At 30.9% G+C, this 13,937-nt stretch overlaps 1 protein-coding gene and 1 non-coding gene across 2 annotated transcripts; one reads left to right on the top strand and one right to left on the bottom strand.

Annotated features, from left to right (window-relative positions):
* Positions 1–3,309: 3,309 nt before the first annotated feature.
* Positions 3,310–5,011, top strand: LOC126690617 (FCS-Like Zinc finger 5-like). The gene is made up of 2 exons (XM_050385851.1): positions 3,310–3,938; positions 4,618–5,011. The coding sequence occupies exons 1-2, from the start codon at positions 3,547–3,549 to the stop codon at positions 4,787–4,789; spliced, it is 564 nt and encodes a 187-aa protein (XP_050241808.1). The 5' UTR covers positions 3,310–3,546; the 3' UTR covers positions 4,790–5,011.
* Positions 5,012–13,260: 8,249 nt separating this feature from the next.
* On the bottom strand, positions 13,261–13,333 carry TRNAA-AGC (transfer RNA alanine (anticodon AGC)). The gene has a single exon. It is a non-coding gene; the product is annotated as a tRNA-Ala (tRNA).
* Positions 13,334–13,937: the final 604 nt, after the last annotated feature.

Below are 13,937 nucleotides of genomic sequence, written 5' to 3'. Positions count from 1 at the left end.
GATACTGTCTCATGAGTGTGAGACCTTGCTACTTTCGTGGATAATGAAATTATTTCACATCATGTTCACATTTATATTAGAACTGGAAATTGATAGTTTTTTTTTTTTAATAGATAGAATAGATTTTCAATCTATGGTGTAGATAAGATTTAAATCTCAAATCTATTTCTGGACGACAAGAGAGTTTACCAGTTAAACTAGCTAAAAATTGATAAATTATTAAGCTTTCGTTTTCATGTTTCTTGAAATGGGAACCACGTACTACAGCATGATTTGAAGCATTAAAATCTAGAGAATGGGAACCACTACTATAGTATGATTGTAAGAATTAAAAAGATTGAGAAGACACATATCTAAAGCAATAAACACAACATAACAACTTTCTAAAAAAAAAAAAAAAACACAACATAACAATAATCTCTCAATGGCTAACTAAATAATAGCAAGTCCTCCTCAGCTCTTGAAGACCTCAGAAGAAATTGTAGAAATTGTATTGGTGACAAAATGACCCAGAGGGAGAAGACAAAGCAAATTTAACCGAGGGAGTGGATTTCATTCATTTCTTGACAAAGCCTTACTTTGTGATCCAACGATCTGAATCTCAACTTTGAATAGATAAACCATAAACCATATTATTATCATTCTTTTTTTAAAGCCATTGGCAGTAATAGGCATTAGGCATTATGTCTTAAAAGGGTTGATTAGGTTTTTGAGTCCGATTCTCTTTTCTAGAAACAAATCATAAAAAAATAAAATATCATTTTTTTTATATAATAATATTCAAGTGTGAATGGTTTGGTTGATTAAGTAGTAAAGTCTCACATCGGATACCAATTACAAGAATGAGTATTGGTTATTAAAGCATAGCTGGATCTCATGATGTTTTCAATGGAAACACCTAGAATTCAAATCATGAATAAAAAGAATAAGATGGAGAGTTTTTTGTCAGGTGGGGTTATTCTTTTTCACCGATGGGGTGCCCTGAGAGTTTAAAAAGTTGAAACACAACAAAACATGAGAAAATGCCAGACATGCCCAAAAGAGAAAAAGGAGTTGTTGGGGCACAATTCAGGACTGTCCAAACATTGTCACCCAAATACAGTGTTAGTGTGTGTACGTTTTGTCTAAGTTCACCCCATCCTTGATGGCTCAACGTCAAGGTTATAGTCCTTCACGTACATCATCTTCCATTGCTGCTAGCAAAGGCCAAACACTATTTGAACTTTAAATTAAAGAAGCTCAAGTCTAATAGATAATAATACGCTTTTGGAGTATGTATGTCATCACATACCACTATGAGGTTAAACTTTAAAAGTACAAACAACAATAAAATTTAAGTGGACCAAAAAAAAACAAAAGTTTTATTATACACATATTATTACGCACACACTTGAAACACATTAAAATCATGATTTCAAGTCTTGATTTTTGAGTTAAAAATTATTCTAATTGATAATATAATCTGATACCCTTACAAAAAATAAATAGGATTAAATTGTATTTCATGCTCCAAACTTTGATAATTCAATCAATCTCTTTTGGACGAAAGAGGGAATATCTTGATCAAGGGAGAGAGAATGGGAAAATCTCATGTGACATAATATATCTGACAACTCTTACTGTATGTCATCCCACGACTTGAAATAGTCACTGTTTTAGTTTATTTTAAGTGCGTGTAAGAATGTGTGTAATAAGGTGCGTCTATTGAAATTTTCCCCAAAAAAAAGAAAGAAAAAAATAAAGGTGAAAAAGAAGTTCCAAGCAACGTTTATAGTATGTTATTGTTATGCTTATTATTTTTATTAAAGCAGAAAACATTATAAACCTTACGTCATGGGCAAAGTGTACACTCCACTCTAACCTAATCATTATAATAGAGTTGCGAAATAAATTAAAAAATTGTTTAGTTTTTTTAAAATATGCTAAGACTATATTAGTGGACCAGTTGATCATTGGACCCAATTAGTGGATGACTGTCTAAATATAGTTTCTTTGGGTAAAATATTTAGGATGTCAACATAATTTGGACTTAGGACTTGGAAAACTACTACCTTATTTGTGTAACTAGTATGAAGGATAAGAGTGATCACACCGCATTTTGTGTATTTAAAAATAAAATTATTATATTGTTTCCTCCACAACTTTTATGCTTAGAAAATATCAAATTTGATGGATCACTAAGACCTATTTAAATTTAAATCTATAAAATATTAAAATTTCAGTTATTTCTAATATAGAAGAAGTTTTTATGGATTACAAATTTATAAAATAACAAATTTTTTTATATAAGTATTGTGCGTACCTTGGATGTACTGATTTTTAGCCTTCAGCTTTGAGTAGTGTACCATCAGTTATCATACTGTGGGTACCTTGGATGTACTGATTTTTAGCATTTGGCTTTTACACAACATCCTCGGAGTATAACTGATGGTACACTACTCCTTTGTTTTAGAACTTATAAGGCAGGAAGTGTGGGAAGTTCTCTTCGATGTGGGATTCCGAGGATGCTATGTAAAAGCCAAAGGCTAAAAATTAATACATCCGAGGTACCCACAAGTATAATTATTGACGAAACTAGTATTCTTTTATTATAAAAAGTTAGATATTTTTATGCTACTCATATATATATATATATATGACAAAACTTATGTACAGTAACTTAGATACTGTTTCTTAGATTCATTTCTTAAAATTCAATCAAGTCACTTTTTTCTCATGGAAAAGAAGTGTATTTTTAATTAAGTAGCCAAATAGTTGAATTTTAAAAGAAGAACCTAAGAAATAACATTTAAGTACTGTACCTAAATTTTGCACTTTGTTACACTTTTAGTAAATTTGTTGAACTTCCTTTGCTAAAAACTTGCACCCCATGTACCCTACCTACCATGTATAGCTAACTTCAAACATTTTTAGAGTCAATTTTTTTTTTCAAAATGTAAGGAGAAAAAAGAGGACGGAAGAAAAAAAAATAAAATAAAAGTGCTACATTCATAACACTTTCACAATAAATAGTGGTAAGTTGTTACTAGTTATAGTTTGAGCACATCACTAAAATTATTTTTTTGACAGCTAATAATAATTCACTACTTAAAATTTTTTATGAAAGCAGCGTGAAAAAAGTGTGAACTTTATCATTTTTAAAATAAATATTTTAAAAAAAAAAGCAAAAAGAAATATATTAGAAAAACAAATGAGTAGTAAAAATGTGGAAGAAGCGTGACGTGGACATCTTGTACTTGGTGCCGCAAGCAACGGCCCAGATTCGCTCTGAGCCCTTCTTATTTCGTTTATCTTCACGCCCACCTTCCATTCCATTCAAGTCTCACTCCCCACGGTCCATCCTCTCTCTCTCTCTCTCTCTATCTTTTTTTTCTCTGTGATATCAAAAATTGTTTCCATTTCAAATGGATTTGTTTCATAGCTATGATTAAATACTACAAAATCTAAAGCTATATTCATGTGCCAGTTAGTCTGTGTGTATGTTTCTTTGTACTCCATAATAGAGCTGTAGAGGCCAAGAAGAAGAAGAAGAAGAAGATCAAGAAGATGTTGCTGGGAAAGCGTCCACGGCCTCCAATGAAGAGAACAACGAGCATGACTGGGATCACCGTGGATCCAAGCATGTTGGAACCCCAGGACCCGTCTGATCATCACCACCACCCCATGATCACAGACTCACCATCATCATCACTGCAGCCTCCAGCTGATCAGACCATGAACATGAATATGAACACGAACATGGTGAACTTTGCTCCAAATCCAAATGGATATGAGTACGAGTACGACAATCGCTTTGTAGCGATGGTGTCACCTAGAGGCACAATAAGCCATAGAACTAGAAGCAACTCTGGTGAATTCATGAACGACCCTCACTTTCTCCACACCTGTGGCCTCTGCAAACGCCGCCTCCCTCCTGGCAGAGACATCTACATGTATAGGTACAAATATATCAATCTCTCTTTTTTTACATAGCAAAAATGTTCATTGAGTTTGATTTTTGTAAAACTAATACTAGAATAACACAAATTAATTTTACTACATTAGTTTTGTTTTTGAAGTAAAATTTGTTAAAACTTTAATATTTTCATTTGCTTAATGTTTTTTTTTTTTTTTATATAAACAAAGCTTTTAGTGCTATGGTGGTGGGGATCTTGTTTAAGAATTTCCATGTTCCTGGTTATATATGTGTAAACAAACCAAGCATAGGTAGCTCCTTAAATTTGTCCATGTCTTCCAATTGGTATACATGCAAATATTGTTTATGTTATATGGAGGAGAATCTGATATAGTTGGTTTTGAATATAGCCTGAACTTGGGAATAATTCTATTTTTATTCTTAACTTCACAGCTGGAACCATTCTTTATATATACATATATATTTGCTGGATCCAAAAACCAGCAAAGGATTACAAGTATATTTATTATAAATATTAATACTGTTGCTCCTCACGCTTCTCGAATCTCAAACTCTTTATTTATTTTTTCTATGTTTCTTCTATCTCTCTCTCTCTCTCTGAGTTTGGTTTCATAATTATATGCCAGAATTATATTATTAAGGATTCATGTTGGTTGCATTATTTTAATGATGAATTTTTTCTGGGTGAAAAATAATTACAGGGGGGATACAGCGTTTTGTAGCTTAGAGTGCAGGGAGCAACAAATGAAGCAAGATGAGAGAAAAGAGAAGTACAGGACTAGTGTGGCCTCAAAGAAAGAAGGGTCATCATCCACGGCATCCACGGCATCCACTAAGGCTTCAAGTAAAAGTGAGACTGTGGCCGCTGCTTAAAGGCTAATACAAACTGTGTGCCAATAATGCAATGGTTGCTACTTACTATATGTGTAAAATTTTGTACAAAAAGGCTCAAATTAAGTGCTCTGTTTCTTTTAGGTTGATATGATGGGGGGAGGGGAAGGTGGGGTTTGAGCAAAGACATGAGCACAGCCAAAAATTGTCATTACCACTATATAATCACTTGAACGCCAATGAAATGATCTATTGTTGTGTGGATGCAAATGGAAAATTAATTTTTTTTCCCGTTTTTAGTCGCCAACAAATTTGTCACTCTTTAAAGAAAATATTTAACTGGAATAGAGAAGAAAATAGAGAATTTATTGAGGACTCGAGTACATTTAAAAAGATAGGTAACAAGGATGGGAAAATGGTTTTTTTTACAACAATTTGACTAGAAGTATGCCAAGTTCATTGGGAATGATCCAACATCCATTACGCAATCAAAAATCTAGTTTGCACTCGAACACTTTGGTACGATTACAAGTCCTCCTTTGCTTGCATTGGTTTGTAAAGTTGTACATGTTAAGCATTTGGGTCCAAACACCACATGGGGTGTTTGTGTTTTTTATATATATATAATTATATTGTTGGGTAGGCGAATTTGAATCTTGTATGTTTTTATTAAAAAAACACTAAAATGTGCCAACAATTGATCATTCTTTGTAACATAATTGAATAATTGAATGCAAAGGTTATTAAATCGTACATCAAAATTTACGACATTATTATTAATTAGTAAGTTACTCGTGCGATGCACAGATAATGTTGTAATGTTTTATGTAAAATGGTTTTGGAGAATGTTATATTTGTATTATAGCAAAATTGTTATAGAACTTTAATAGTAATGAGTTCATCATAAAAAGAAATAATTATAAATTGCACACACATATCCATTGTAATTATTCAATTGAAGTAATGAAAAAAAAAAAAAAAAAAAAAAAAAAAAAAAAAAAACAACTTTGGAGGAATATTATAGAAGAAAAGTTGATATAGAATGTGTTTTCCTTTTTCTCCTTAATTCTAAAACAAAAAATACATATCCCAAACGCTCATAGTTAATCACATCATTTACAAAACCCATAACGTCCGACCTTAACATTAAAATCATAATTACCGTTGTCACTCAATATAAAATGCAAGCCCCCCGTTCTTGGTTATAACCAACTCACATGGGTTAGGATTAGATGAAACAACAATGTTAGAGCTAGGTAGGGGTCGTCGAAGGATTTAAGGTAAATGACATCATTTTTTTCTGTGTATTTGACATGGGATGGCATGAAGGGTTATGAATGGGTATATATAAAAGGGTAAAAGTGCAAAAGGTGAAAATGATGAATTAAAATGCAAAGAGATTTGTGTGTATGTGTGAGAGATGAAAAGTCTTGAAACATTGAACCAAATGAAACAAAAAGTTAATATTTAATTTGTTCTTCTCTTTTTGATGTGGCACTTGAGAATATTTCAATTATCTTTGTATAGAATACGCCACTTGGCAGAACCTCATGTTTTTTCACATGAGATCTCTGCTTTTATATATATATATATATATATATTTTTTTTTTTTTTTTTTTTTGATTTGATAGAAAAACTAGCTTTTACTGAAAACCCAAAAAAAAATCAAACCCATGATATTTTGTAATAGATGGAACATAAAGTGGTACAAAAAAATAAGCCATAAAGAGGATTTGCATTCCTTGAGAAGGCTTGAACCCTCCTTTCCCACTATTAAATTATATATTAAAAAAATCCTAAAACATGTTTCGCGTTTAACCACTAGTATCTAGTTGCACTAGACTCGTTGAAATTATAACACATGTCCACTTTTGGACACATGTCACCATCTTAACGGGTCCTATGCATGTAGTGCACTTGACCTAATCCTCACCCGCGCATGAAATACTTCTCTACACTTGTTTTAAATTATAATACTTTTTTTTTTATAGTTATGAATAATTTATGACATTGTTTCATTATGGTTGTTTTTAACCATTAAAAGTAGACCCCAATAGCTTTTTCTTTTTAGTGATAATTTTGATCTTTTTACATCTTTTATTCAATAACAAAAAAAACAAAACCATATCAATTAAGCTAATTAAAATTATTGTGAGCTCCACAATTTTATTATTGTGCAACTAATTGGCTGTTCTAATAAACCTTGCCGAAAGTGATTTGAAAAAGAAAAAGGCAGTTCTAGAGGAGAGACCGAAGGTAAAATTTCCACACGTCAATTCAGCAAAAAGATAAGTAAACTTTATTTGCGGATCATTCTAGCAGTCTCGCTCTCGCTCTTGCACCTTTTTTTCTTCCAGGCAAGAAAAAACATGCCATTTACTAGTACTCTTTTAACATTTCAATGGTCGTACATTGGTCTCTCCACTTGTAAAACTTTCACGTTTACATTCACATTCCTACGTCGGTGATGCCCAAAATGCCAAAAATAATTCAATATCAGCTTTAATATACCAATCTAAGGCCTACTTTTATAATCACAGTTCTTGCCCTTTAAAACAAAGGAGGACATGGTCCCATTTTTTGGCACTTTAATTTTCTTTCACTGGTTCTCCTCCAGCCTTGATAAACTTGTTCGTACTTGCAAAATCTAGTGAAAGCTGCTTGTGGTCTAAAAAAAATAATGATGACCAGGTTAAGTGTATATATATATATATATAGAGTTAGGTTCAAGTAACACGTGATATAACTCTAAGTAATGTTACACTGTCCAATAATTTGTTATTAAATTCATATTTTAAGAATCCCACTGTTGAATTACATGTTCTAGATGTGCTTAACATGCATGCCAATTTTTATGCTAATCGGATGTTATTTACCATGTGATCCAAAATATATATATATATATATATATATTAAGAAGAAAATTTTTCTGGAATTTTTGTGTTTTTTGATTGGAGTAAGAAAGAGCTGAGGAATCTGTGGCAGTGTCAGATTGGCATGGACGTTCCCAATTAAAATTTGAAAGAGATTTTGATTTGGAGTTTTTTGTTGATTGATGTGGGATTATGGGTTGGTGTGTTTTGTTGCAAACTTGCAATGGGAATGGGACCCTTGAAAAGCACATGAAGTCCCCATCCTTTTTGTCACCAATTGGGACCACGCAATTGGGCATCAAGATCAGATCTACCTCTATTTGTAAAATTGAAGTGCTAGTATTAATTACACCCACTTGATTCATAGTATCAAATGGTCCAAACTCAATTCATTTTTTAATTACGTTTCAATATATATTATTCCTAGTAAAAACTAGTACATGAAAATGATGAAATGGGTCCAAACTCAACCTGTGTTGTCGGTTCATATACTACTAGCTAAACTGGAGTAGGTTCCTGTAAATGATTCCAACCTACAAATTGGGTAGTGCTTTTAGTTGTGCTCATAAGATTTTGTTTAAAAGATAAGAACTACTATCATGAAGCAAATAGCCAAATAATCAAAGTTTATCATTCTGTGTATCTATGACCAGAATAGGAAGGAAAAAAAAAAAATGAGGTGTATCTATTATGACAAATCCACATAATGCAAATTCTATCAACATTTTAATGTGTGCACTATTGGCCATAGAATATGTGTTCATTGTTGGCCATACAGATTGGTGAAATTATTCGTGTATTTGAATTTTGACGTGTATTATATACCCTTTTATAAGAATGGACCTTACTTGGGACTTCCAAAAATAGAAACTATCCTCATTTGAGAATGACGTATAAGGTGTGTTTGGATACTGCTTATTGCTAAAAATTGAAAAATTTTTGCTAAAAATACTGTAGCAAAATAATTTTTAAATGAGTGAATAGTGCCGTGGAATCCAGTTTTAAAGTTAGATTTATGTTTTTTCGTACTTGCAGATCTCGTGAACGGTGCATGGGATTCAACCAAAAAACGCAAACGCAACGCAAATATGTTGAGTGATAATGTGAAAGTAAGACTATTCAAAATTTCAAACCAATTAATCCAATACCCACCCAAATGACTCAAGCAAACCGATTTTGATTGGTTTCGCACATTTAGTTTGGGTCAAAAGACAGTTCCAGTAGAAAGATGGTTCCCTTCCTCCAACCAACTTCTTTCAAATGATCAAAACCTTTCCATGTTCAATTATATACATTTTATTAGACATGGAGAGAATCTATTTTAGGGTTAAGATTTTATTTTTCAAAATCAAATAGTGTATAAAGTGCCACGTTATTTAAAATTGTAAATAACGTTACACTAGTTACACCTTCAAATTTGAAATATTTAATCTAAAATGTATCAATTCTAAATATATATTTTAAAAAATCCTAATATAAATTGGGCGGCTACCATTGTGCATATTAATTCCTACAAAAATATCAATTCTATAGAAATTTTTATTTCTCTTTAAATATTTCATAATAAAAAATTGAGTCTTGTCTTTTTCCCCCTTGATGTAAGGCCGTCCACATCCTTGCCAGGTTGCCATGGACAAACTATTCGGAACATCAAATTAAAATTGAATCCGTCCATTTCACCGTGGATTAGACATCTAACTAAAACTATTTAAACTTCTATAATCTAAATTAATTATGAAGTATTTGTGGCTAAAAAAACAAAAAAGGAATAATTTTAAATAAATGTACAGCCTAATAGCATAATTTAGAGATGTCATCACTTATTTATTTTTAGTTTCCCGTTTAATTGAATTCATAAGTGCCTATCTTGAGAATCAAACACAAGCATAAAGCACAAAATTTTTACAAATATATATATTTTATAATTGTTAATGCAATATGTTTGTAATCGGTGCATAAACAAATTAGTGTGCATCACACTAACAAGTGGTGAAAAAGGCAGTGACAAAATGTGTTCCTAACCTTCCTCCAACAGATAAATAAACAAATACCATCATATAAAGCCAGCCCCTAAAGTATGATCTCATATATAAAGTTAATTGAGTTTTCTCCAATAAATAAAGCATCATATAAAGCCAACCCCTAAAGTTTGATTTCATTATATAAAGTTTATTGAGTTTTCTCTGCTTTGGTGAGACAGATTAAAGATAATGCCGCCTATTTTGATCGCACAGAACAGGTGTTAATAAAGTGAATGCTAATATTAGTTAAATATTAATCCAGCTCTAATCGAATCCTAATTTGTTTATTATTATTCCTTATTATCATTATGTTAATTGTTAAACAATGCTTATATGCAAAACAAACAAACAAACAAAAAGTGTTTTACAAACATATTATAAGGCTATAAGCCCAGTGGATTCAGTCATTCCCTCTTGGGTCATACTTGACAGGGAACAAAATTAAACTTTTTTTTTTCTTCGTTAAACTTACACACCATTACCAAAACTAGTTGATCATTTCTCTTTCAGTCCTTTTTTTTTTTTTTTTTTGGTTATTTAAACTGCAAGTGAATCTTGAACATCAAAACTGCAAAGATTTATTAAGAATTTTTTTTTTTTTTTTTTTTTGAGAAGCCTATTAAGAATTTTCTAATAGAGTCAATGGCCCTTCAGTTGAATTAGCCCACTAAATGGTCCAATTATGCAAGTCTTGTAATAAAATTTCTTCCCCCTCCTATTAAATTAGTAAAATTGCTGGGCCGTCCCTCCTATTTATATGGAGGTGACGTGTCCAGCCCAATTATTTAAAAACAATAAATAAAAGAAAAAAGAAAAAGGAAAGAGGAATAGAATTTTGACATGGCAAGACGAAAGACTAGGAGCAAGTTCCTGTCATCTTTTGTTGTCTTTTTGAACCCACCGCCTGCATTTGAAAGTATCCTGGTAATTGATAAACTAGACTTGTATTGTTACAAACTTGTGAATTCTTAGTTTAATGCATTAATCATGGTTTACCAAAAAAATAAAGACATGGCAAGAGAAGCTCATGTTGTTATGTGGGCTCTGGAATCTTGAAAATTAATGTGTTATCAATCACAAAAAATAATAATAATAATAATAATTAATATTTTTGCAATGGCACTCATCATATTCTTGTTATATCAATTTATAACTTTTGTTCAATCAAAAAAAAAAATTTATCAACTTTTGTAGTATTTCCTATCTTGGTAATTCTATGGCTTAGTCAAAAATAATAAATTTATGGACACAACAATAATTTATAAAAATTTCACAACATTTTTAAATTAGCCAACGACTTTACACATAGATCCAACATAATCTATAAATTGTTTTTTCTATGACCCATACATGAGGTGGTAGTCTAATTTAGAAATATAGTAAAATGTTGTTTTATACCTAAAATAAGTCAAATAGAAAATATTAGTTGTTTTTGACTATTAAGCAGCGATTATATTTCTTTTGAAATTTTGTTCTAATGATTCCTCCTTGCGTGTGTGAGACATGACTACACTCATCTGAAAATTAATCAACCCGAAAAAAACCCATGCTAGAAGAAAAATTTGATGGTTATTTTTTTACATGAATAAGAATTTCATTTCCTAATAAAGATAATTTATTAAAATCCTTGTTGGATTTGTAGTTTGCAATAACTTTTAGGTAAGATCCAAACTCACTCTTTGTTGATTTTGTTGGTTTCACAACATTTTTAAATTAGCCTACTACTTTACACATGGATCCACCATAATTTGCAATTTTTTTTGAGGTGGCAATCTAATTAAAAAATATTGTGAATTTTTGTTGTGTTCCTAAAAGTCAATTAGAAAATATTAGTTTTTTTTTTTTTTACTATTTAAGCAACGATTCTAATTCTTTCAAACTATTGTTCTAGTGATTCCTTCTTGTGTGTGTGAGACATGACTACACTCACCTGAAAATTAATCAACCCAAAAATCTTGTGCTAGAAAAAAAATAAATTGTAACATTCATTTTGCTACATGAATAAGAATTTCATTTCCTAATAAAATATAATTTATTAAATTCCTTGTTGGATTTGCAGTTTGCAATAACTTTTAGGTAAGATCCAAACTTGCTATTTGTTGATTTTGTTGTTTTCATAACATTTTTAAATTAGCCTACGACTTTACACATGGATCCACCATAATTTGCATTTTTTTTTTCTATAACACATGCATGAGGTGGTAGTCTAATTTAAAAATATTGTGAATTTTCGTTATGTCCCTAAAAGTCAATTAGAAAATATTAGGTTTAAAAAAAAAAAAAAAAAACTATTTAAGCAATGATTCTAATTCTTTCAAAATATTGTTCTAATGATTCCTTCTTGTGTGTGTGAGACATGACTACACTCACCTAAAAATTAATCAACCCAAAAAACCCGCACTAGAAATTTTTTTTTTTTTTTGTGATATTCATTTTTTTTTTTTACATGAATAAGAATTTCATTTCCTAATAAAATGTAATTTATTAAAATCCTTGTTGGATTTTTAGTTTGCAATAACTTTTAGGTAAGATCCAAACTAACTCTTTGTTGATTTTGTTGGCATCAAACTATTAGGTGATGAAGTAATTCATTTCCTAATAAATATAATTTATTAAAATCCATTTTGAATTTGTAGTTTGCAATAACTTTTAGGTAAGATACAAACTCACTCTTTGTTGATTTTGTTGGCATCAAACTATTAGGTGATGAAGTAATTGCAATTTGTGAGCTAGTAATTATATTCATAATTATTGGGGGAAATAACACTTTGGGGAGACTTTTTTGAATACTTAATATAATATATAGAAAAACCACTTAACTCAAAGGTTTAAACCCAATGGGTATGAGCTCAATTATGATATATTAATCACTCATTTTTCTCATTAGTTTCTAATGTGGGACTTTACTATTTAACCAACCACAGTACTTACATGTGAATATTCCAATTTCCAACAAAATAAATTCATATCTCTATCTTCTCTTCTTCTTCTTTTGAGGAAAAAAAAATGTATACCTCTATATAGAAAATATTAATTATAACCTTATTAATTCATTTTTGAATCAGTGGCAAATACTAGATTTATCCAGTTTTCCTATTATTTTTCTCTTCATATTGAAATGTTTCCCGTCTAAATTTCAATATCATGTTCTTGCGGATTGTTGTTGATTTTTTTTTTTTTTTTTGGTGTGTGTGTGTGTTGGTGATTGTACTTTGTTAATTTTACTCAATGTATATCATTGAATTTGTTTAAAAAAAGAAAGGGAAATATTTTTGTTGCTCCTAAATTTCTCCTCATCTTTATTGAAGAATGTATTATTAGTAAATTATTGGGCTTATATATTTTATGCATGCCATAATAATGAAAGCTCATTCTCATAAACTCCCTAACCTAGTCGGCTAGTTGAAATATCCTGCAGAGAACCACATATTCACATGGGCCTGCAGGTTCTTCCATGGCCCTGCAACGACACATTGAGCATACAGTTTTAATCTTTCATCTGGGTCCACTTACATAGGCCTAACCCATTTAGTTTTAAAAACAGTTCAACACCACCCAAAAATAAAACGTGAAAACGACATTGCGTTTTAGCTCGAAAATTAAATTGAACAAAAATAAGTGGAGAAGTGGGGTATCGATCCCCATACCTCTCGCATGCTAAGCGAGCGCTCTACCATCTGAGCTACATCCCCGTTTGTTTCTTTCGTTGTTTGTAAAATTATATATTTTACTATTGTTTCGAACGTTCTACGATTTCTACTCCTATCTTTTCTTCGTTCATTGAACCATCGGGTTAAGGATATGAGAGTCTTAAAAACTTACCGCAAATCCGATTACCCCCTCTCTTTGCATCCCAAAAAATAAAAAACACTTTGTATCTTTGTGATAGCTTTTATCTTTCTATTTATTTATTGGGCAATTATGCTCACTGATCTACTTTTTCACATTCACTTTCATGTTTTATGTTTTAAATATGAACACTTTCTTTTTACCTTTCAAAAATTGTATGTATTGTGCATCACTTATGAATATTGTGTAAAATAATGAGTAAAAGAGAATATTTTTTCAAATTTATTTTGTAGTAAAAAGAATGATGCATCAAGCCATCCCATTACAAATGAAACGGACCCATTTGCATTCTTTGTTTTCATTAATAAATAAGTTATAGTGAGTGTAACATGGGTCGGAAAACTTGGCATTTATTTTGTTTGGACTAATATTAAGGGTTCGTTTGTTTGGAAGTGAAATAGGGTGGATGGAAAACTTTAGAGAGAAAAATGAAAATAAAAATTTTTT

Source organism: Quercus robur, chromosome 6 (genome assembly GCF_932294415.1).
Source record: "Quercus robur chromosome 6, dhQueRobu3.1, whole genome shotgun sequence".
Lineage (NCBI taxonomy): Eukaryota > Viridiplantae > Streptophyta > Magnoliopsida > Fagales > Fagaceae > Quercus > Quercus robur.
This window is presented reverse-complemented; position numbering and strand designations above follow the sequence as displayed.

Excerpts from the sequence above, each read along its gene's own strand:
- LOC126690617 (XM_050385851.1), top strand. The coding sequence starts at position 3,547 with ATGTTGCTGGGAAAGCGTCCACGGCCTCCAATGAAGAGAACAACGAGC. Across the intron at positions 3,939-4,617 it reads AGAGACATCTACATGTATAG|GGGGGATACAGCGTTTTGTA; the intron begins GTACAAATATAT and ends AAATAATTACAG.